The sequence below is a fragment of the Ursus americanus genome, chromosome 8 (genome assembly GCF_024610735.1).
Source record: "Ursus americanus isolate L20-20 chromosome 8, mUrsAme1.1.p, whole genome shotgun sequence".
NCBI lineage: Eukaryota > Metazoa > Chordata > Mammalia > Carnivora > Ursidae > Ursus > Ursus americanus.
The window spans coordinates 44,625,014-44,650,056 of record NC_142134.1 but is presented as its reverse complement, the minus strand read 5'-3'; the positions used below and the strand labels follow the sequence as shown (position 1 = coordinate 44,650,056).

The following is a 25,043-nucleotide window of genomic DNA, read 5'->3' as shown; positions in this document are numbered from 1 at the left end:
GCAAAAGGGTTTCCCCTTCTCTGCATCCTCACCAACACCTGTTGTTTCTAGTGTTAATTTTAGCTATTCTGACAGGTGGTGGTGGTATCTCATCAGTTTTGATTTGTATTTCTCTGATGATGAGTAATGCTGAGCATCTTTTCATGTGTCTGTTAGCCATCTGGAAGTCGTCTTTGGAAAAGTGTCTATTCATGTCTTCTGCCCATTTCTTAACTGGATTATTTGTTTTTCAGGTTTTGAGTTTAATAAGTTCTTTATAGATTTTAGATACTAACCTTTACCAGATACTTTATTTGCAAATATCTTCTCCCATTCTGTAGGCTGCCTTTTAGTTTTGTTGATCATTTTCTTCGCTGTGCAGAAGCTTTTCATCTTGTTCATTTTTTGCTTTTGTTTCCCTTGCCTCTGGTGATGTGTCTGCTAAGAAGTTGCTATGGCCAAGGTCAAAGAGGTGGATGCCTGTGTTCTCCTCTAGGATTTTAATGGTTTCCTGTCTCACATTTAGGTCTTTCAATTTTGAATTTATTTTTGTGTATGGTGTAAGAAAGTGGTCCAGTTTCATTCTTTTGCATGTTGTTGTTCAGTTTCCCAACACCATTTGTTGAAAAGACTGTCTTTTTTCCATTGGATATTCTTTCCTGCTTTGTCAGAGATTAGTTCACCATATGGCTGTGGGTTCATTTTTGCATTCTTCATTCTGTTCCCTTGATTTATGTGTCTGTTTTTGTGCCAGTACCATATTGTCTTGATGATTACAGCTTTGTAATATAGCTTGAAATCTGGAGTCATGATGCCTTCAGGTTTTTCTTTTTTAGGCTTGCTTTGGCTAGTGGTCTTTTGTGGTTCCATACAAATTTCAGGATTGTTTGTTCTAACTCTGTGAAAAATGCTGTTGGTGTTTTGATAGAGATTCCATTAAATATGTAGATTGCATTGGGTAGTATAGACATTTTAATAATGTTTGTTCTTCCATTTCATGAGCATGGAATGCTTTTTCATTTCTTTGTGTCCTCTTCAATTTTTTTCATAAGTATTTTATAATTTTCAGAGTATAGATCCTTTACCTCGCTGGTTAGGCTTATTCCTAAGTATCTTACTGTTTTTGGTGCAATTGCAAGCAGGATCTACTCCTTGATTTCATTTTCTGCTGCTTTGTTATTGGTGTATAGAAATGCAACAGATTACTGTACATTGATTTTATATCCTGCAACTTTGCTGAATCCATGTGTTCTAGCAATTTTTTGGTGGAGTCTTTCAGTTTTCTACATACAGTATAATGACATCTGCAAATAGTGAAATTTTGACTTCTTCCTTGCTGATTTGGATGGCTTTTATTTCCTTTTATTGTCTGACTGCTGAGGCTAAGACTTCCAGTAGTATGTTAAATAGTAATGGTAAGGATAGACATCCTTGTTTTAAGGAAAAGGCTCTCAGTTTTTCCCCATTGAGGATATTAGCTGTCCATCTTTCCTATCAGGCCTTTATGATGTTCAGGTATGTTCCATCTATCCCCACTTTGTTGAAGGTTTTTTATCAAGAATGGATGTCGTATTTTGTCAAATGCTTTTTCTGCATATATTGAGAGGATCATATGGTTCTTATTCTTTCTTTTCGTAATGTGGTGTTATCACGTTGATTGATTTGCAAATATTGAACAAGCCCTATAGCCCAGGAATAAATCCCACCTGACCATGATGAATAATTCTCTTATTGTTGAACTCCATTTGCTAGTATCTTGTTGAGAATTTTTGCATCCATGTTGATCAGGGGTATTGGCCTGTAATTCTCCTCAGTAGTGGTGTCTTTGTCTGATTTTGGAGTCAAGGTAATGCTGGCCTTCTAGAATAAGTTTGGAAGTTTTCCTTCCATTTCTATTTTTTGGAACATTTTGAGAAGAATAGGTATTAACTCTTCTTTAAATGTCTGGTGCAATTCCCCTGGGAAGCCATCTGGCCCCAGGCTTTTGTTTGTTGGGAGATTTTCCATGACTGATTCAATTTCTTTGCTGGTTATGGGTCTGTTCAAATTTCCTATTTCTTCCTGTTTCAATTTTGGTTGTTCACAAGTTTCTAGGAATTTGTCATTTCTTCCAGATTGCCCAGTTTGTTGGCATATAATTTGTTATAGTATTCTCTTATAATTATTTGTATTTCTGTGGTGTTGGTTGTGATCTCTCCTCTTTCATTCATGGTTTTATTTATTTGTGTCATTTCTCTTTTCTTTCTGATTAAGTCTGGCTAGGGTTTTGTCATTTTTATAAATTCTTTTGAAGACCTAGCTCTTAGTTTCATTGATCTGTTCTATTGTTTGTTTGTATATCATTTATTTCTGTAGAGCATACAACTCTTGATTTCTGGGTTGTGAGTTCAAGCCCCACACTGGGTGTAGAGATTACTAAAAAAATTACTAAAAAAGAAAAAAATAATAATGTCTAATCAAATAAATAGTGTAATAAAAGCACATTTTTATTATTTCTGAAATCTTTTTTCCTGTCTTTGTCACCACTTCAACCATCCTGTTTAGGCCTCCATCTTTTCTTCCTTAAACTATCAAAAGAGCTTCAATTAATGTAGCTGCTCTTCCTGCCTATAACTTAATCTGTTATGGATAAAGCTGATAGTGTTTTTCTGAAACTTAAATCTGACCTTATTTCCACTCCTTTGTTTAAAATCCATCTATGCCTTTCCTATTGCCTTCAAGACAAAAATGTAAAATCCTTACCATGACATATAAGACCCCTCATGGTATGACCTCTGTATACAACTTTTACCCCTTTCTATCACTTTCCTCTCTAGCTATACCTAATAACATTATTTTTTGGATGCCCAAAGCACCCCACTTCCCAAATGTTGGTGAAATATGCTGCACTTTCTACTTTATGCACCAATTCCCTTGTTATTTCCTTCTACTAACTCTGTTTTTCAAAAATCACCTCTTCTAGGAACCCTGCCTTGTTATGTTTTCTTATGCTCTAGGTTTCCCTTAACTACAGTAGTGATTTTCTTGCATTATAAATTGCATACTTAAGCATAAGGGTTCCAGAGTCAGACTGTATAGATCTGGGTGCTGGTATCAATGGTAACTGGCTTCATGACATTGAATGTGCTACTTAAATTTCCATGCTTGTGTCTCCTCTTTGTGAAAAGATTATTTTAGTAGGATTCATCTCTTATTTTGTTTTGAGAATTAAATGCTAGGACGTGTAAAATTCTTAGAACAGTGCTCGCACAAAGTTAAGTGCTTGACAAACATTAGATAGGATTACTATCTCTGCTGACGAAATTCATTTTTTAGCAGTGTAGGCTGTGTTTGTGTTTTTTATTTCAGCACTCTTTATCCAGTCTCTGATGTATGGTACCCATGGATGACTGTAATTCTTTTACTCATTAAGTCTTTCAACAAATTTTAGTTGAGCACCTGACAGGCACTTCTATGCCCTAGGGATACATCAGTGAAAAATTAAAATCCTGTCCTCATAATGTTTCCCTAGAGACAGAAAAGGATTAAGTAAAACAATGGATAAGCAATAGTAATATGAAAGAGGGAAAAAATGGGCAATGGGTTGGAGGGGGAGCAGATAGGAAATGCTAGTGATGGGCATGGGTTAAAGATAAAAGGCAGAGAGGGGATGCAATTTTTAAACAGGATAATCAAGAAAGGCTTATGGAGAAGATGATGTTTCAGCAAAGATCTGAAGTAGATGAGAGATTGAATTATGCAGATATGCAAGGGCACTCAGCTCTCACCCAGAGGGGGGAACAATTACACAGACCCTAAGATGGGCCCCTGCTTGGCATGTTTGAGAAAATGCAAGAGTAGTGCTGCTGACGTGTAATAAGTAAGGGAAAGAGTAGGAGAATATGACTTCTGGAAGGGAGGTTGAGAAAGACCACAGGGTCCTGTTTGCCATTGTAAGGACTTTGTCCTTTGTTGGAGAGCAATGAGAAGCCATTGGAGTGTTCTGAGGAGTAAATATCTGAACTGGGGTTTAACAATATCACTATGGCTGCAATGTTGAGATTAAAATGAAGGAAGGCAGGGAGAGCAGCTAGAAGACTCGTGTAAGAATTTAGGCAAGAGATGACGGTGACGTGGACAAGGGTGGTAGTGTTGGGTCAGATTATAGATATGATCTGAAGATAGAACTGATAGGATTGACCAAGAGATGGTACATAGTGTGTGAGACAAGGATGCCTCCAAAGATTTTAGCCTAATAAACTGGAAAGAGAGATTGCCTTCAAGTGAGTAGGAGAAGATTGAAAATAAGAGATTCTTTTTTCTTGTTGTAGAGTTGGAGACCAGGAGTTGATTTGAGGATGTAAAGTTTAAGATGGCAAGTAAATATATGTACAGAGATAAATGAGTCTAGAGTTCCAGAGGAAGAGGTCTGTACTAGAAATCTAAAGTTGGAAGTTATCAGAGTATAGATGGTATTTAAAACCTTGAAACTAGATGAGATTACCAAGGAAATGACCATTGAGATGTCAAGATCTGAATACAAGAGCACCCCAAAGTTTAGAAGCTATGGAAATAAGGAGGAACCAGCAAAAGAGACTGAGAAAGAGAGTACTATAAAATAGAAAAAAATGTAAAAGTGAGGTATTTTGCAATCAGGTGAAGAAAACATTTAAATAAGAAGTGATCAACTGTGTCAACTGCTTTAGGTCAACCAATACAAGGACTGAAAAATGAAAAATCTGTGTAGTAACATGGAGATCATAGAGTGTTTACAAGGCCATTTACCGTGGAAAGATAAGGGTAAAAGCATGCTTGAGGTTAAGTCTGAGAAAGACTAGGAGAACAGGAATTGGAGACAGAAGTATAGACAGTTCTTTCAAGAAGTTCTGCCATAAATGAGTCAATAAATGGGGATGTGGGGGTCAAGAGAAAATTCATAGGGTCTGTCATTGTTAAAGGTATGAGAGCTATAGCTCATTTATATACTGATGGGAATTTTTTTCAACAATGAAGGGAAACCAAGGATGTGGGAAAGTGGTAGAACTGCTGAGGAGATATCCTTGAGCAAATAAGAGAGGACAGGATCTACTTCACAAGTGTAAGGCTGGTCTTGGATCCCAGGCGGAAGATCTTAGTAGTAACAGGAGGAAAGACAAAATATATGGGCACCAATGCAGGTAAACAGGCAGATGTTATGATGAGCCTGCAGTTTCTAATTATATCTATTAAAGGCCTCTTCAAGAAATATTAGAACACTTTTCTATTACATATATAAATCACTTTAATTAAATAACTAAGCATTTTAAAAGGCCTAGTGTGGTATGACACTGTTGATTTGAATACGGAGAGATTCCCTTTTCTTGCAAGGAACAGTACTATGGGTGAAGTGGGTAAATAATTGTGATGTAGTGTTATCAAAAAGGCATATGAAAATACTGCAGGAGCTAATACTGAGAAAAACACTGAACAGAATTTTCAGAGTATATAAGCTTGCAGCTAGGACTAATTTTCTATGGTTTAATATTCTGGGTCAGTAAGCTTTTTCAGTTCTATAATATAACATTGTTATATGAGAAAATTCTCATTTCCTGCATAGACAAATAAGTAAATGCTGTGTTTGTCTTTCAGTCAATTTGAAGTTGATATAGGGAAACTGGCCTGAACATGGTAAGACTTTAGATTTCTAGCTTGCAAACTTCTGGCATCTAGATACCAAATTGCTTCCATCTCAGAAAGTACTTGGCTCCTGAATCAATCTTTCTTTCTTTCTTTTGGGTTTTTGCGTTTTTTTGGTTTTTTTTTTTTTTTTTTGAATGACCAATATTCCACCTCTATTATCCTCTCCAGTCAGAAGTTCTTTGAAATGATGCTGTTGGCCTTGGCCAGTGGGAGGATGGAGTCATTTGACTCACCATCCTGCAAATGGCCCCACAGATAGCATAGGTTTTAAATTGGCCATTGAACCTGCATGTCATCTTGTCGACCTTGGCCATGTTCATCTGGATGGATGTGTGGTCCTTGGCGTGGCTGATGCCATTGGTGAGGGTGCATTTCAGCAGCACATATAGGTCCACCAACTCATCAGTGTCATTCTGCATGTCCAGAGTGCGCCTGCTGCTACCGCCACAAGCGTGAGTGCAGAAACTCTTGAATCAGTTTTAAAAACATTTTTCCCATGTGATACTTTTTCTTAAGAGGAACTCATAAATAATTATTTAGATATTTACAGTTGGCTTAAATTTTAAACATTTGGTGGGAGTTTTAAAAATATATGTTATTTTAAATTTTCAGAGAACAAAATTTTAAGACCCTAGGAGTTACTATTATAAAATGAATAATTCTCTTTGCTTTTCCAATCTCATAAAAAATACCTTCAAAACTGACAGTGCCATATAGGACCCAGCTGCAAAAATTCAAAACCAGCTACATGCAGCTGCATTCTGGTTTCCCTAATTCATCTAACAGCTTTTAGTGGGTTCTATAAGTGATAGAAAAGGCACAGCAGATGTGCAAGATGGCTCCTAAAATCTAAAGTGGGACAGATGGTTCTCTGATTGATTGACAGCATGAGGAGCACCGCTACCAAGGGTCATCTCTTGTGGAGGATTTCCCCCTCCCTCTTCCTGCTTCTGCTTACAAATGAAACTTTCATACAAGAAAGACAAGCAGGGGATGTAAGTAAGTAAGAAAGTCTTTCTCTTCAAATATGCATTGTAGTGAAAAGATTCTCAGCAAACAGAGTCACTTAGATGTTGAAAAAATTCTCCTTCTCTAACTTTTGACAAAGAGTTGACTCTGCATAATTATAACAAAGTAGACAAATACATGTTTGAATGCAAAACTCAGGATACTGGAGATAGAGCTGAGATTAAAGAAAGAACAAAGAAATAATATAATTGGGATTTATTAGCTCTCAAACAGCATTGATTAGAACTGAAATATTTCACCATTGGAATCCCTATACTGCCCTTAATAAGGTGTTTGTTTTAAATTTTAATTAGAAAGCCGGACAAAGTATTTGAGGTTGTTAACCAGGAATTCATAGCCTAGGCTATATCACCTGAATGCTTACTCCTCTCTTTCTTCAAATTCCTTTCTAGTACCTCAAATCCTCAAGAAAAGTGAAAAACACTTCATTAATTGCATGTGTAAGTGCTGGACCCAGGAATACATGCTTCTTATAACTTTGTGTGATTTAGGATTTCGGAGATGTTGATTGACTTTTCTTAGATTCACATTAATATAGAAACATACCCCAATTTTACTGATGCTTCTCTTCATCTCTCCTGCTGTAAAATGGAAACCAAGTACAAAATGTACCCCAGGAAAATATGTCCCAGCATAAATTCAGATGCATACTAGGATCCCAAGTTTCCTTCAAACCAGCTCTAGAAGAAATTCAGACAATCACGAATGCAAGATTTCTCTGTAGAAGAAAGTCAGGAATGGTAATGTGTTTGCAAGGAACAGCTGAGGGTAAACTGTCTTGAAACTTTCACCTAAAACATTTGCCTAAAACTATGCTTATTTGGCGTCATCTGCCCTATCTGCCAGTGAATTCACATCCCCCGGGAAGCCTGCCTTTCAGAGGGTCTTCAAATGCTGTACTGTGATAAAAATCTAAAAACTAGAGTGACCTTACATGTGATTCAATCTAGACTTCACTCCTGAGGCTTGTGAACTAAACTGGGTTCTAAGAATGTAAGCAACAATCCCCTGGTTACCTCCTTTTACTCTTAAGTATCACTTCTTCTGCCCTTATAAAACCTTATAAACCTTATAAACCTTATAAAACCCTCAGATTCCAATGGCTAGGAGGAATCAAACTAGAACTAGCCTGTAGCTCTGAACCTGCAGCAACCCCAAACTCTGTAATCCTTCCTTGCATTTCCCATCACCTCCATTTTAATGATGACAAAGTCTTTTGTGGTACTGGTGCAAATCCGTCAAAAATGAAACATTTCTATTCCACTACCTGGTCAACATCATATTCTTCCTGCTCTCCCACACAGATAGTTTTATGTACAACTGTGCTTTGACATCATGGTGACTGCCAGGTCTTTGAGAACCCTAACTTTATACCCATCTGTCTTCACTCTTTCCCTACTTTGATTCCATTGCCCATCATTTCAGACATTCTCTTGCCCATATCCTCAACTTCCTTGTCTTTCCATTACAAATATATAAACTGGTGTTTTGTACCTTTCACTACTTTTTTCCTCCCTGTTTCGAAGGATGGGTCAGTCCTTCTCCCATGCATACTTATCCATCTCTAGTCACTATCCTCTCTCTCTCTCCTTAGAAATTCTACACATGTCCCAACTTTTTTTACATTATGGCAAACACAGAAAAATGACAATATTTGTGCTATTCACTAGAATAAAGTGGAGCGGATTGAGGCATCTATATTGAGATTGTACACACACACACACACATCTCTTTATATGCTTAGGTATATATCTATTTACAGCATAACTGTGATTAAAAATAAAATACAAAATATAAGGGAAGAGAATAAAATAAAATACTGACTCTATCTGAATAAAAACTGAATTGTATAAAACCTCCAAATATATCTTTTAAATTTGAACTTGCTTCTCTAAATATAACTTTTAAATAGTAGGTTTAAATTTGAAATGGCCACACAAATTTCCTTTTTAATGATTATCTCTTTGAATTCTTTTTTTTTTATGTTTATGCACTTATTTTTAAGTAATATCTGCACCCACTATGTGGCTCGAACTCACGACACTGAGATCAAGAGTCGCATGCTATTCCAACTGAGCCAGCCAGGTGCCCCACCTCTTTTTTAAAAAGTTTATTTACTTATTTATTGTTTTAAAGATTATTTATTTATTTAGTTGAGAGAGAGAGAGAGAGAGAGCAAGTGAGCAAAAAGGGGTAAGGGGCAGAGGGAGAAGCAGACTCCCCACAGAGCAGGGAGCCCAATGCGGGGCTGGACCCCAGGACCCTGAGATCATGACCTGAGCTTAGGGCAGACGCTTAACTGACTAAGGCACCCAGGTGCCCCTATTTACTTACTTATTCATTTTAAGTAATGAATTCTTAATAGTTCTCATCAATGAGAAATTTTGAATGTAATAATCTTTCAATGTTTACAACTGAAATTTTATCTAAAGACTCTTAATAGTTTTATCTTTAACAAATGTAACACATAAATGACTGGTGATAATCCAAGTGAATTTTGAATCCAAATGAACTTTTAGATTTTAAGTATACCAAAATTACAATGAGCTCTAATCTGCATTGTTTGAGCAGTCCACCTGCAGCTGACCTGGACATCACAAGTAAGATACATCAACTACAAAAGGCCAGACATGTTGAATTAATTTGAAGACTGAGATTTGGGGCTGCTCTCTGGGGCTACTCCCTGAAACTACACCCACCAGAAGCCCCTGTCCTGTCTCCTTGGGTCTCCATCCTGCTAGCTGTACCTTAGGATGCCTGCCATGCTCCTTGTGCAGTAAGAACATATCCCTGGCAGCCCCAAGAGCCTTCGCCCATGAGGGGCAGCAATGTGCCCTTCAACTAAATTTTCTGCCATTTAGGGTAAAGAGCTGAATGCTGCCCACCATTCTCATCAACCGTGCAGTACACAAGAATGCCATTAGACTTTATTCCATACTAGGTACCCTTCGAGGACCTTAAAGGAGGTTGCTCAGCTCTGCCCACAGCTCATCCCAAAGGCTGAATGGATCAACAGCTTGTGGCACACCTATAGCATATTCACAGAACACCAGTTGGAAAATCTGCCTTATGACTTCCTTTCACTGGACAACTAAGCTTTGGGAAAGGGCAGTCACACTTTTTTCTATATTATACCCAATCACTCTTTTCTAAACCCATTGTTATCTAGGGATGAAACTACTTTCATAAAAGTTATAAATAATCTTGTTGCTACACTAAATGGATAGTTCTCAGTCTTTATCAGCATTTGACATGAGTGACTATTCCTTCCTTTTTGGAACATTCTTTTCCCTTGGCTTCTGTAACATTACATTTTGAGTGATAAATGTGTTGAGCAGGGTGGCTCAGCCGGTTAAGCATCTGATTCTGGCTCAGGTCATGATCTTGGGGTCCTGAGATCAAGGTCCATGTCTAGTTGGGCTCCCTGCTCTGCAGGGAGTGTGCTTGTTTCCTTTCCCTCTTCCTCTGCTCCTCCCTCTACTCGTGCTTGCGTGCTCTAATAAATAAATAAAATCTTTAAAAAAAATTTTTAAAAATGTGTTGAGCCTGGAAAGTCTATGGTGAACAAATAAGACACAATCTCTACCCTCATAGAGCATAAATGGAAATATGCTGAATAATAACTGTGATTATGGAATTTCAAGACTTCATCTGAAAAGACAAACTTTTTCTTGACACTGAGATTAAGAAGGAACTTATTACATGGGTTTCATTCTAATGAATTAATGAGTACCTAAATAGTTCCTTTATAACTTTTTAAAGTTATGTCTAACAAGTGGACATTTCTTATGGTGACATTTCATCAAAGATCTTACCTCAGTGCAGGTAGTTTGAACTCAGTTGATTTAATTTAAACCAAACAGATTGATTTCTGATGATCTCACAGTTCAAAATTAAAGCACCAAATTTCTCAATTTGCTAATAAATCCTGGAGCCTTATCAAATGCGAATCAGCTTCTAGTAAGACTTTGGATCTTACTCAATTTATGTTTGAATTCTTTGTTGCATCACCCAAGTTACCAATAGACTCGATAACCTCTAAATGCCAGCATAGAAAATGACAGTTTACTTTGAATGTTTAGAATCTTATTTGTTTCACAGAAAGAGCACCACATCCTTTCATCAATAGAAATCCAACTTATTGACTTGATTGCTGAGAAATACATGGGCTACAGAAAATATACTCATCAAAATACTATGTGTCATGTGTTAGGCCTGTTTCAGTAAATATAAATATGATAGAACTGGATTCCAGAATCTTACAATCTAGTTAGAAAGCAAAGATCAGAGTTTGCTTTAGCATAAAGCTTACCCAGTATGTCTTTTAATTATGTTTTTTTTTCTTATAAAAATGTACTCGATGAATTCATTTCAGAAATATATATTGATATCATACTAGGTGCCAATCATTTTGATGCCAGACTCCTACATTCATAGATCTTTTATTTTAGTGAGTGGAGAGAGAAAAACAATAAAAAACCAAATAATTGTTCTAGATCATAAGCGCTATGAAAATAAACATGGTAACATGGAGAGTGATTGAGGATCTAATTTTAATGGGATGATCAAGGAAGGCCTCTTTGATGTAGTGACATTAGCTGCAACCTGAGACAAGAAGCCATGTGAACACCTGGAATAACAGTGTTCTAGAAGAGAGAACAGCAAGTGCAAAGGCCCTGGGTCCAGGCTTAGCTTAGCATGTCCCAGAAACAAAATGCATATTAATTATACCTTAGGAGTATAAACATTTATCAGCCAAGGTCTCTGTCCTAAAAGAGTTCTGTAACAGAGATAGACATAAGCAAAAAGATCACAATACAATGCAGAACTACACTGAAATGACAGATGTACAAAGAAAAGAGGTGCTAAGAGGGAGGAGTGATTAATTCTCTGGGCTGTGTTTCAAGGACGGCTTCACAAAGAAAGTAATCTAAAAGAAGGATTTTGAAATACCAACAGAGTGAACCAGGCAGGGAAAAAGGTTAAGCTAGGGAGAACAGCATACAGGGACTGTGAGTGCAAAGGACTATAGGCTGTGTTTCTTACTGAACACTACAATACAAGAAGTGAGGCTCAAGAGGACAGAGGCTGAGAAATGCAGGGTTCTGTGCATGATGGGAACAATCAAAAGGCTCTAAAGAAGGAACCACAGGATTGGATTTATGTTTTAGATGGATCACAGCAGGCTGTCTCTCTTAACTATGCCTGTGTGAGAATAAATATAGGGCAGCTCTATAGGCAGTGAAAAAGGTGAAATGAGGCGAGCGGCAGAGGGGCTCAGAAAAGAGGTAAGAAACCAGAGAGGTTTTTAGGAGTTGATGAAACAAAAACAACCAAGTAGAGCTAATTGTTCGCTGTTGACTCACCAATAACTTTCAGTATCCGGCACATAGTAGGCACTCAATAAATACTTGTAAAATAAATGAATGAATCAATGGTGGCCGGCTGTGGCAGCAGATGTCTGATGAACAGAAGTCAGGAGGCCCGCATTCAAATATAGACTCTTCCATTAATAAAAAACCATTGAGTGCTTGTCTCTATTCAGGCGTGTTGCTTTGATCCTAACAACCCTATCAGACAGGTGTAATTTCCATTTTTTTAGAAGAGAAAAACCTGAGGCTCACAGAATGTAATGCGTGAGGTTCTAGAACTAGTCAGCAGCTGGACTCAAGACACCATGACACATAGCCAAGTGCGCATGCTTAATAATTACTTTCTATTAGTCTTAGAGGCTCAAAGAATGAAACAGATCATGTAAAGCCCCAAGCCAAAAAAATCCAAGTTAAATCGGTTACTCTTAACAAGGGGCTTAAAAGAGGGTTCTTGAACTTTCCTGTCAGCGAGTCACTGGAAGACCACAGAAGCGCGTCACAAGAGCCTGAAGCCAAGCCTCCCACAGCGCTCAGGGAGGGGGCGGGGCGGGGTCGACCGCAGAGGTGGCGCACGCAGCCGCAGTGCAGCTTGCTAGCGCCGCAGCCTGGGGGAGAAGCGAGGAGGGAAGGGCAGAGTGGGGCGGGGCACACAGATGCAGACGCTGGCGTCCAGTCCGAGGCTGCTCGCGTTTGGATTGCGCAGGGAGGTCTTGACGTCATTTCCGTCCGTAGGTCGCTAGCGCTTCCAGGTTGCGGTCATTTTGAGCCCGTATTTGGGTGACTTCTTGGAGGCCGAGTGGCTGTCTGCTCCCCACCCCCAACTCCGCCGTGGTGCCGCGTACCTGACTGTTTCCGCGCGGTTTTCTTCCTCCTTGACCCTTCTCGGGTCCCCTCCAGACCTTCTGCCCTCGATCGCCCCTGCTCGCCGCGCCGTCGCTCGCCGCTATTGTCCGGAGGTGGGTGAGGTGACGCAAAGAGCCTACATTCCGCCCCCCACCTGCCCACTCACCACCTCCGTGCGGCCAGCCGCTACCCTGCGCCTTCCGCCATTTTCCCGATTGCGAGGGTGGGCTGATCGCCCGCGGGCTCTCGGGCTCCCGAGTGATTTCGTGGTGACTAATGTGTGTACCGGGGTGTTGCAGGCTGGAGACGCAGATATATTGTGGGTATGCAGTGCGGGAATCGGCCATAGGCTGACAAGGGTTCGGTTCAGCTTTTTTCTGTGGCCATTAAGAGGTTAAAATTATGTTGTCTGAAGGGGCCTTATCCGCCCTGTTGCTAGGGTTTCTAAGTAGGATGCGGTTACGGAAACTAAGGTTTCATTTTTTTATTTAATTGTTTTAGGATACAAGTAGTCTATTTAGCAAGCTCTATCCATCCATGAGTTCGTTTTACCCTATTTTTTTTTCTAGCCAAGGCCCTCAGTGATGGTTTATTGAGTGAGTGAAATACGGGAGGGCCTCAGTTGCTATCCTCACCCGTGTGTGCCATTTCTCGTTTTCATGTAAATTGTTTTTAAGATGGGAATAATGATGGTCCTGCGTGAACATTCTATAAAATAGGCAGTTATCCAGTCTGTTGGTCTCTTAAGCCCTGAGACATGGGTTAAAATGTAAATAAAAACGTATATTCTTGAAATTTTACATTTTTAAATCTCATATTCAAAGTCTCTAGAGAGCGAGGAAAGTTTGGAGGATACAGAATTTGCTGTTAGCTTTAACCACAGGGAGAAGGATATGACGTCTTTGTTATTCAGTTTTTGTGGAGTAGCGCTTTGTGGGAGAGGTTGTATGTTTCCTGATGATTATTTCATTTTTTAAAAAATGGAAGCCCAGATATGAATTTTGAGATGTTTCTTCTTCTACTTTGGGAAATCATTGTAATTACTGTGCATATATTTCTGAAAGGACAAAAACGTAGGATAATGTGAAATAACCCAGCTTCAGGAGGAGAAATATGTCCATTTCTTTGATGTCCTTTTATATCTTAATTTGATGTATCTGTTGATAAATAATTATAAAGGACCTATTTTTCAATTAAGGGACCTAAGATGAGTCAGTTCCAAATTAGTTAATAGGTCTGTTACTTTTTATTTAGGTCACTATTTTTATTATGTCAAGTACTTCAGATGTAGTAGTATTTAGTAAATATTTGTTGCTTGTTTGCCCTGTAGACTAGTAATTTTACTATACTACATCTTAATTGATTTTGGTCTGTCTAATGATTTCTAATACTTAAATGTTTTCGATGCAGGAAAAATGAATGGGAGGGCTGATTTTCAGGAGCCGAATGCAGAAGTTCCAAGACCAATTCCCCGTAACTATCAATTACATATTTATAATTAGAAGCACTTTTCTATGTAGAAAAACTCACTGCCTTGAGTAACAGCAACTGGACTGGCTTCATGGGTGTGTGACCTGTGTAGTCACACGGGGACTCACTCCGTTTAATGATCTACTGTTGCCATCTTGAATTTTTTTTTTTTAAGATTTATTTATTTATTTAAGAAAGAGAGGGAGAGCATGGGGGGGGGGAGGGAGAATCCCAAGCAGACTTCCTGCTGAAGGTGGAGCCAGACATGGGGCTAGATTGCAGAATCCTGAGATCATGACCTGAACTGAAACCAAGAGTCAAGACACTTAACTGAGTGTGCCACCCAGACACCCCCATCTTGAAATTCTTAATAATTTGAACTGGTCCCAAATTTTCATTTTGCACTGGACCAGCACATTATGTAGTCAGTCCTGACTAATAGATAGTAGCACTAACTTCTCTTTGAAGTCAGTTTGCTAACAGTTTACAAGCCCATTATTCAGAGACTCTTAACTATAGGGAACAAACTGAGGATTGCTGGAGGGAAGGTGGGTGGAGGGATGGGGTAATTGGGTGATGGGCATTAAGGAGGGCACTTGATGTTATAAGCACTGGGTGTTATATGCAAATGATGAATCACTAAATTCTACCTCTGAAACTTAAAATACACTGTCAACTAAATTGAATTTAAATTTTAGAAAATGTTTACGAGCCATTTGTTTAATTCATTTTTTGAAAATTGGGTGTGTTTTGTTAATGTTTAGACTGAATTAAATTTTTAGGCTTAGCTTTTCAATGGGCATTTTAATGTTTGCCAATTTTCCTTGGTAAAAAGACATAGGGGCTGATTACATTCCAACAGAGGAAGAAAGAAGAGTCTTCGCAGAGTGCAATGATGAAAGCTTCTGGTTCAGATGTAAGTTAATTTTCTAATCAACAAAATTGACCTTTAGTACCTGAAATCATGAAAGCTTCTGGTTCAGATGTAAGTTAATTTTCTAATCAACAAATTGACGTTTAGTACCTGAAATCATTGTGATTTGTATTGAAAAAAATGGCACACTTTTAGTGTAGTGTAGTTACTGCTAAAGGAGGTTAAGGGAAACAAATTGTACATATTTAAAGTAATAATTTCTAGAACTTTATTCAAGACCATGAGTTAATTTTGTTGGTAACAATAATAGCTAGCATTTACTGAGTGTACATGGAGTATATAAAAGCAGCCCAGTTAGACTGATAACTAGTACCCTCACCATACAAATGAAGAAATGGAAGTTTAAAGATGTTAAATGAATTACCTAGTGTTACACAGCTGGTAAGTTGTAATGTCTGGACTTGAAGCCGAGTCTGTCTGAGACAGAAGCTTGTGATTTTAACTCTTAGGCTTCTGACTATTATATGATAAACCCTAGTTAGTTTCCACCTTATCATTGTGAAATACTGTTACACTTCTAGCTCCTTGTACACTAGGGACCTTGTACACTAGGGACCTTGTACATGAAGATTTTTTTTTTTATACAGGGAGTGTTGAAAGCAGCATAATAGAATCTTACTTTTGAACAGAGTCCTGAAGTTGCTTCATCTGGTCACTGTAGTCCTTTCAGATTAAAGTAATTTTTTTTAAAAGATTTTATTTATTTTTAAGAGAGAGAAAGAGAGCACGGGCACAAGAAGGGGGAGGGGCAGACTCCCTGCAGAGTGGGGAACCTGAGGCAGGGTGTCATGGGGCTTGATCCCAGGACCCTGAGATCATGACCTTAGTAGGAGGCAGACGCTTAACCAACCTAGCCACCCAGGTGCCCCTCAGATAAAGTAATTCTAACAAAAGCAAAGGAATTTTAGAAAGGGAAGGGGCAACTTAAGTAATTAAAGAAGCTGTAAATTTTCATCAGTTGGCCTGGCATTTATGCTTATGGTGCTTGGAAGATAAGTTTTATGAGATGTAGTGTTTGTCGTAAAGTAATATTTCAAGCTAATACTTGGAGAAGGATTAAGTGCATAATGGCAGTAGGAATTTTAAAAAGGGATAAATTAATTGGAGTTGATTTAGCTAAAAAAGACCTTATCAACAAATGAGACTTAACAACTAATAGGACTTGAGGTAAATGAAGGAAAATGGGGTTGAAGGAGCATTTAGATGAAAGGAGTAGTGAGCAAAGACAGTCTACAGTAACTTGATCTCTCCTGGAGCCTTGAGGCTGAATTGATTGGAATGGAGGTCTTTTGTTGGGGGTAGAAAATAAACAATACCAAGAAGTTAAAGATTTGATTCATTATATACTTTTAGTTCTGTGGCCAGGGGGTTGGTTTGCAAATTTTTAAAAGGAAGGTTAGGTAGGAGTGTGCAGGATGGGTTAGAAGGATGAGAAGTTACGCTTTGTGAAGTCTGTTGGGAGGTTTTGGCAGTAACTCAGGCATAGAGTTGTTGAGATGTCATTGAATGTAGTGTCATTTGGACTGCAGAAGATGGGGTGGCATTGGAAGATTTTTTTTTAAATGATACATAACAGGATTTTTAAATTAACTAACTATAAGGGGTATTAACTTTCAAGATACCCATCTTAGGAGACTAGTGATGACATTACTGATTGAAAGATATTTAATCAGTAGGAGTTATTGTTCGAAGGAGGAAACTAGTTTGGACACTCTTTCCTGGTACAACATTTGATTGCAGAAGATGTGTAAGCAACTAGAGAGAAGCAAAGGTGTATGTGAGAAATTAGGGTTGGAGGTATAGTTGTATTGGTGAATTCAGGGAATTAAGTGTAGGAATAAAAGCATAAAACTGATAATATCTATCATGTGGTTAATATGTAGGAATGGTAGAATACATGACAAAAGTTTGGGTGGCATTCATGGGTAAGGCAACAAGTGGTAGTAAAAGAATCAACATAGACCAGAAAGATAATAGGAGCTCTCATATAATCTTGTGCATTTTATCTTCCATTCAAATATTCAGACTTACAGAGCTTTCAAGCTAGAAAGAACCTGAGTAAGCATTAGATGATGATGGACATATGCAGGTGAGAATAATTCTTTTAGATCCATAGTCATCATGGACCAGGGACCTGTAAAAAGTTCTCATGGCTCATAGTTTGGGAATAATTTCTCAGGGAACTCAATTGTACTCTGGCAACAGATCTTTTATCTTTGTGGATTGCCTAGAGTAGACAGATAAAATGGTCTATTTTCATGTCTGTTGTTGACACAGAATTAAGAAGACAAGTCTGGTGGATAGGGATTTGGGATCATTGTACTGTTGGGCTCATGGCCACATAGCTACTATGGTGTCTAGATTAATTTCTGGCTGATAAGTTTAAGCTACTGTACAGGTTTAACGTTCTAAATAGCTGTAATAGCATAATCCTAAGAGTATTGAAGAGCAGTGATCAATAGGCAGAGTACTCATGTATGCCTGACTATTAAAAGTAGGACATGTAGTATATGAACAATAGGAGCCTCAGTAATCCTGTGTGTTCAAACAGACTAATCGTGGGGAGCCTGGCTGGTTCATCCAGTACAGCATGCAACTCTTGATCTTGGGGTTGTGAGTTCGAGCTTCACGTTGGGTGTAGAGATTACTTAAAAATAAAACAGATTAATCACAAGTTAGAAAGTGTGCAATAAGGAGAGGCTAAAACGCAGCTTATTAGTTGTATAGTATATCTGGATTACTGGAAAATTACTGAATAACTTATATTAGTACATTAATAAGTAATGATTACTTTTAAAACGGGCTAGGTGTTGCATATTGCAGTAACATCAAGCATGGAAAACACAGAACCTTGGCTGTAACCACAGACAATAGGCAATTCAGCATAGTGTTATCAGGAGAACTAATAGTCGTGTATTAGGTAACTTTGTACATTAACGTTTGTATCTTCACATAAGGATGTGCATGTTTACATATGTTAAATATGCAGTATGTTAACTTCATATAAATGAATTAATGGAATCCATGTTACTTTGGAGAGTATCATCTTATGTCCATTGATTTTAAAAAAGATGTGATGAAAGTAGGAATGAGTAGAAAAACTACTTACTAAGGTAATTTTTACACATTTTTTTAGATCTATTAAATATATTCATCTTGGTTTAAAATTAGATTTGATCTAGGGTTCATTCTCTTCAAAGTAACTTGTTTATTTCTACTTTAATCTACTTTCTTTTCGTTTTAAAATATAACTATGAAGGGATCTTATTTCCATTTCTTGAAATTGTGGTCCTGTGCACTAACCACAAATCGGTTATATCTGTGCCCATACGTATAGGTAATGAAGGAATCTACATAAAAGCATCAGTTTAATGTGTATTACATATTACAGTAGTTCTCAACCTCTGGAATTACTGAAAAGGTATATGAATTCATATTGGTTTTATGCATCATTTATAGATTTTGTGAATAATATACATGTACTACTGGGTTTTTTTTTTTTTTTTTTAAGATTTTATTTTTAAGTAATCTCTGTACCCACCATGGGGCTCAAACTCACAACCTCAAGATCAAGAGTTGCACGCTCCACTGACTGAGCCAGCCAGGTGCCCCTGTATACTATTGGTTTTCTAATGAGACAGTATAGTGATTGATGAGTGTAGACTCTGGTGCCTGTCTGGATCCCAATCCTAGCTCCATCACTTAGCTTTCAGATTTTGGGCAAGCACCTGATGTCTGAATGCCTCACTTTCCTAATCTATATGGGGATAAAAACTCATTTCAAAGGATTATTGTGGGGATTAATTCAATTTATTTTTTAAGTTTTAAGCTCTGTATTAAATGGCTATTAGTGCTACTGTGATTAACAAAAGTTTCAGTTGAACACAGTTATGAATTTAGAATAGCAGGTTGTTGTAAGAAGAGAAGAGTTTAAGGAATTTTAGGGGTCCTCATGTTGTATACGGTTGGGACTGGGGTCATAATTCAAAATAGCTTTTGGTCAGCACTATTACTGGTTTGCCTAAGGAAACAGATTATTTAACAGACACTGAGATAAGAGTCACATAGTGCAATGGAAAAGGCCATGGATTTGGGGGTCAGGAGACTTGGTTTAGTCCCGGCTCTACCATAAACTACCTGTGTTGTTTGTTTGTTCGTTTGTTTTTAACATGGATTGAGAGAGCAGAGCGAAAGAGAGCGAGCATGAGTGGGGGGGCAGAGGGAAGAAGCAGACTCCTCGCTGAGCAGGGAGCCTGACACGGGGCTCTGTCTCAGCACCCTGGGATCATGACCTGACCCAAGGCAGCCACTTAACCAACTGAGCCACCAAGTGCCCCATCTATATTGCTTTTGAGTACATGACTTATTTTTTCTGAATATCAGTTTACTCTGGTTAGAATAAAGACTAGATAATCTCTGAAGCTGTTTTAGTTTTATCATTCTCTTTTACTGTGACACAATACATGAGACATGTTAGTTCTAATCCATTATCTTTTATAGCATGAAAAGAAGTCAAGACTTGATTTAATAAATAAAGACATAGTAGTGAATGGCATAACTAGTACTAGAATCTTCTTAACCAAACTGTTACTTTCTGCATTTTACCATTTTGACCTAAGGACAAAGTGAAATGGGAACAACACTGTCCATTGTAGAGATGACCAACTGACTCAACACCTTTTATCCTTGTATGATTCTTCATTGCTTTATGTTTGCAATCCTGAATCAAGCCGAAGGGGGAAAAATGATAACAAATTATACTGATGCTATAATGAAAAGGGACTCGTCCTTCAAAAAACCTTAAATGTTAATACATACAGTATTTTAACCAACCAACCTTAAAGAAAGCATTTTTCTAGCAAAAGTAAAATCCATTCATAAGTATTAGACCAAGGATTCAAACCTTGGGGTTTCTGCAGATTGTGTCTGATGGCAAAGCTAATGCCCTATGCCAAAGTTATGGATTTTAATCATGAGATCTCTAATAATTCAAATATCTTAATTACCTTAGTTCTTGAATTGCTCATATGGTCTAGACCAGAGTGGAGCAAACTATAGCCTAAGGGCCAAATCTGTTTTTGTATGGCCATGAGCTAAGAATAGTTTATACATTTTTATTTTTAGATGGTTGAAAAAAAAGAATATTTTGTCACATGTGAAAATTACATGAAATTCATATTTTTGCATCCATAAATATTGATTGGAACACATCTGTGTTCATTTGTCTACTGTTGTCTCAATGCTTTTGCTTTAAAATGGCAGTTGAGTAGATGAGACAGACCTGTGGCCCACAAAACCTAAAATATTTACCATCTGGGTCTTTACAGAATATTTCCCAACCCCTGGTCTGAAACTGTGCCATCCAATGTAGCAGCCACATATAGTTATTTAAATTAAAAATAACATATAGCAGAAAGGATACAAAGCAAAATCAGCAAAAGGAGAGGAGTGTGGGATAAAGTCCATAAGAGACCAAGTAGACCAGGCACGGGCTTTCAAGACTCCTCTGCTACTAGAGTCACACACAAAAGGACATGGTAAATTTCTCCAGCTATGAGTTGCGATGTGAGTGAAGTGTTACCGACCAAGGAATCTCAGTAGAGACTCAGTGCCTGGGGTTTTTACTGGGGGCTGGTCACATACACTCAGCCTAGCAAGCACCAAAATTCCAGACTCTCAGAAGGAAAGCAGGTGTTCAGCTTGTATTTGTATAAGCAGTTTAGGCACAGTGAGCCACTTATCATTCAGGTCAAGTTTTATATCACTTGTAGGGAACTATTTACCAGTCATGTTCCCACAAATCAGCTGAGGACCTTGTAAGGAGGTCTTTTTAAGGATAGCAGCCTCCGGGCCCCTATTTTAAATCCTTTTTGCACACTACCTAATTGGAAAACACAGATAGAGACTAGTCCCATCATTACAGGAAATTCTATCGGACAGTGCTTGTGTAAAAAACAGTGATTTTTAATTATGAGTACCTTTGAGATTATGATGGAGAGCTTTGGATTTTTCACTCTGGGTTAATATGCATATATATGTAGATTTTTTAAATTAAGTATTGTTGACACAGTGTTACATTATGTAATATTTTCACTTAGTTTTAAGGAATTCACTGGTTTAGAAGAAAGAACTTTAGTATTTAAGATATATATTTGTGTATTCTTGCCCCGTCACCATATAATTGTGGACAAATACTTCCTGTGTTTTGGTTCCTACAGCGTACTACAGAACTTAAAAACTTGAGATCTGATATCAGACAATTAGAATCTGGAACTGCCATTGAAGTAGCTCTGTGGCCTTGAGCAAATTACTTAACATCTCTGAGTTTCAATTTTCTTATCTTTAAAAGGGCAGTAATTAAGAAAAAATACCTCTACCTTAGAGATGCGGTAAAAAGTAAATGAGAAAATGTACGTAAGGCACTTAGCATCGGCCATGGAATTTAGTAATTCAGTAGTGGCTCTTACTATTTGTAATAATACTTCTTGCCTCTCATTTATTCCCCCTTACTCTAACTCAGAAATGACTTTTGGTCCCTATTTAGTATGTTGTCTTAAATGGTGATACTAATGAGTGGCTCTTTTAAAGCCAAATCTAGATGGTTCTTGAAATACATTGTTTAATGTTTGTAATATTTACTTTAATTTAAAATGTTTTTTTTATATTTCTACTATGTGATACAGCTTTTATTTTTATTTTTTTAAGATTTTATTTATTCATTTGAGACAGAGAAATACAGAGAAAGAGCATGAGCAGGAGGAGAGGCAGAGGGAGAGGGAGAAGCAGACTCCCTGCTGAGCCAGGAGCCCAACATGGGGCTCGATCCCAGGACCACGGGATCATGACCTGACCCGAAGGCAGACATTTCGCCATCTGAGCCACCCAGGCATCCCTATAATACAGCTTTTAAAAATGGAAAAATCTCTTTTTTAAAAGATTTTATTTATTTGAGAGAAAGAGAAAAAGTATGAGTGGGGGGGGAGGGGCAGAACAAGAAGCAGACTCCCTGCTAAGCACGGAGCCCCACGTGGGACTCCATCCTAGGACCCTGTGATCATGAGCTGAGCCAAAGGCAGACGCTTAACCAACTGAGCCACCCAGGTGCCCCGGAAAAATCTTTTAAAGATCTTCCTAGATGGTTATACTGATACATATTTATTCTAATGAACTCAGACAAAATCTTTTCCTTTTGTTGATGTTGACAAGTTCTTTTTCCTTCTTTAGCTGTGCCCTTGGCTGCAACAAGTATGTTGATTACTCAAGGATTAATTAGTAAAGGTAAATATTTAAACTTCAAATTTATTTGGCGTTTTGGATATCATTATTTTTTTATGTTATTTTCCTGATTTTTAGATAAAGTGTCATATTAAACATGATCATTGATACACTTCTACAGTATCAGGAGAATTACGTCTCCATGGACCCACTGGCTCATATGTTGACTTGAGAATTTGATGTTCTCTGACACTGTAGCAACATTAACAATCTACAAGAGCGAAAAAAACCTGCAGAAGGTTTGCAGGAAGGTAGAGGGAAAAACCTGGTCTAGGCAGGCCATCACTATTACCTAGGATCTTGTTAGAAATGCAAATTCATGGGCCCCATCCGTGAGCATCTCTGAGGTAGGACTTAAGACTGTGTTTTAACAAGCTCCAGATGATTCTTACGCACTGGTTTAAAGATCAGTCGCTCCCTAGCTCCTTAAACCAGAACTTTGTCTTATAGTAATGGGGTTGGGAACACTTTCTGTCCCAAATTCTATTGGTGTGAATATTACAGTGCCTTGCTCCTATGTAACTAATTACACACATGACTAACTGAAGCAGAAATTCCCTTTTTTTAGTTGCAGATACATTGTGATATAACTGTTCTCAGATAGGGTGAATCCCACTGAAAATGTTAGAACCTATAACCTATAACTGTAAAAACTGTACGAATTTTTTTGTACAGCTAAAATCTTCTTGTCACCATTTGGTGATTATTTGCCTTGTCATCAATGGCACTTTATGCTTCTGTGATTTCATTTGCAAAAGTCATACCATGATCAATGATGTTGTTCCAAAGTGTTCCTTTGTGATTGTAAGGTCTGAGCCTGGAGCCGTAACAGTAGAATTCAGTAATCCATTTTTTGTTACTTATTTTTATTATTTTTTAAAGATTTTATTTATTTATTTTTAGAGAGTGTGTGTACATCCATGTGAGTCGAGGGGAGGGGCAAAGGGAGAGGGGGACAGAGAATCTTAAGCAGGCTCTACACCCAGCGTAGAGCTCGACTTGGGGCTCAATCTCATGACCCTGAGATCATGACCTATACAGAAACTAGGAGTCGGACACTTAACTAACTGAGCCACCCAGGTGCCCCTCCATTTTTTAGAAAGAATTGCTGAAAGTGATTTAACCTAGTTTATGGAATAATGTTTATTATATATTATAATTTTGTCAGAGTTGTTACTGTTGAAGTTTTGATAATTTGGAATAAAAATATAAAAAGAACATTGAATGATGTGTTATTCATGTAACTATTTCCCAGGATTAAGGGGTTTTATTATTGTTAAGTTGTATTGAAGATTTGTTTTGGATGCAGTGTTCTAATAAAGTCAGTCTCAAAAAAAGAAATTGGGAAGACTTTAGAAAAGGAGTTCAGAATCCACCAAGACATTTTGCATTTAATCAGGATGCTTAATATTTTGTATATGCTTTCATCTACAGTGTGTCATACTCAACATAGACTTAGCTGCTCCATCACTACTTGTTCCCTTTCTTTCAAAACATTTAAACATGCCCAGGTCTGTTCTAACTTGAAAATATAAAAAAGAAAAATCTTCCCTCATATCCCTTTCCAACTGTTCCCAGCTGTCTTGGATTTGAAGCCAAACTTCACAAATGAGCGTTTCGCTTTGTACTTCTTTAAACCCATTACAATGTGTGTGAAAAGATTTTGCATATGTTCTGACGTTTACCAACACTTTAAAAGTTTACCAACACAACCTCCTTATTGCTTAAATTCGATGGGCGGTTTTTGTCCTTGGTGGTTATATGACCTTAACCAATCTTTGAAACAGTTCTCTTCTCCTGGCTTCCATGACAGCATATTCTGATTTTTCTCCTGCTGGCGGCAACTCCATTTTTTCGTGTTTTCTGAGTGTCTAGTATGTACTATACACTGTTTTTGGTAGATAGCACTAAAAGACAAAAATTCATGACCTCTTGGTACTTAATATTCTAATGTGGGTTTTCATCCTCCACTTGTATTCTTCAGAGTTCTGCTTTGACTTTCAGTCTTCAGTCTGTATAAACTATTACCCAGTGATAATGTGGGCTTTAGGACGATTTATTGCTTTAAAACCCCTATGATTATCCATACCCTACATATCTGCTCCGGAACCATATTCTGCATATCTTCACATGGATGGTCCTCCTTACAAACTCTTCAAACTGACTGATTTCATCCCAAACTGAATTCATTTCCTTCCAAATCAGTTTCTCTGTTGTCCCCATGTCTGAATGGTATCACTCTTCATCTAGGAAACTGAGGCATTATCCTTAACTTCTACCCCTTATTTGCCTTACCCAATGAATGTTCATTCTAGTCCAGCTCTTAAATATCTCTGTAAACTGTGTACCTCCATTTGCACTGCCACCGTAATTAATGCAACCATCTGTTGCCAAGAGTATTGAATTAGCCTTCAACAAGTCTATTTGCCTCTATTCTTGCTACTTCCTCTTAGGAAACGGGCTATCTCTGGCACTGATCAGAG

The 25,043-nt window shown here is 37.8% G+C and overlaps 1 protein-coding gene and 1 pseudogene across 6 annotated transcripts in view; one reads left to right on the top strand and one right to left on the bottom strand.

The window, feature by feature from the left end:
* Positions 1-1,002: 1,002 nt before the first annotated feature.
* Positions 1,003-6,136, bottom strand: LOC148109577 (small ribosomal subunit protein eS21 pseudogene; annotated as a pseudogene).
* Positions 6,137-12,777: 6,641 nt separating this feature from the next.
* OCIAD1 (OCIA domain containing 1) overlaps positions 12,778-25,043 on the top strand; it is a 30,965-nt gene continuing 18,699 nt past the window's right edge. For 4 of the 6 annotated variants that reach the window (XR_015725476.1, XR_015725475.1, XM_045815902.2 and 1 more), the window contains exons 1-4: positions 12,778-12,994; positions 14,292-14,354; positions 15,187-15,267; positions 22,510-22,563. Coding sequence is in view for 4 of the 6 variants with exons in the window: in XM_045815902.2 (XP_045671858.1) it covers positions 14,297-14,354; positions 15,187-15,267; positions 22,510-22,563 (193 nt within the window). In the remaining 2 variants the exon portion in view is untranslated. Of the gene's footprint in view, positions 12,995-13,056; positions 13,205-14,291; positions 14,355-15,186; positions 15,268-22,509; positions 22,564-25,043 lie in introns of those variants that run through there. The other 2 variants (XM_045815901.2, XM_087864140.1) reach the window with 2 other exon arrangements.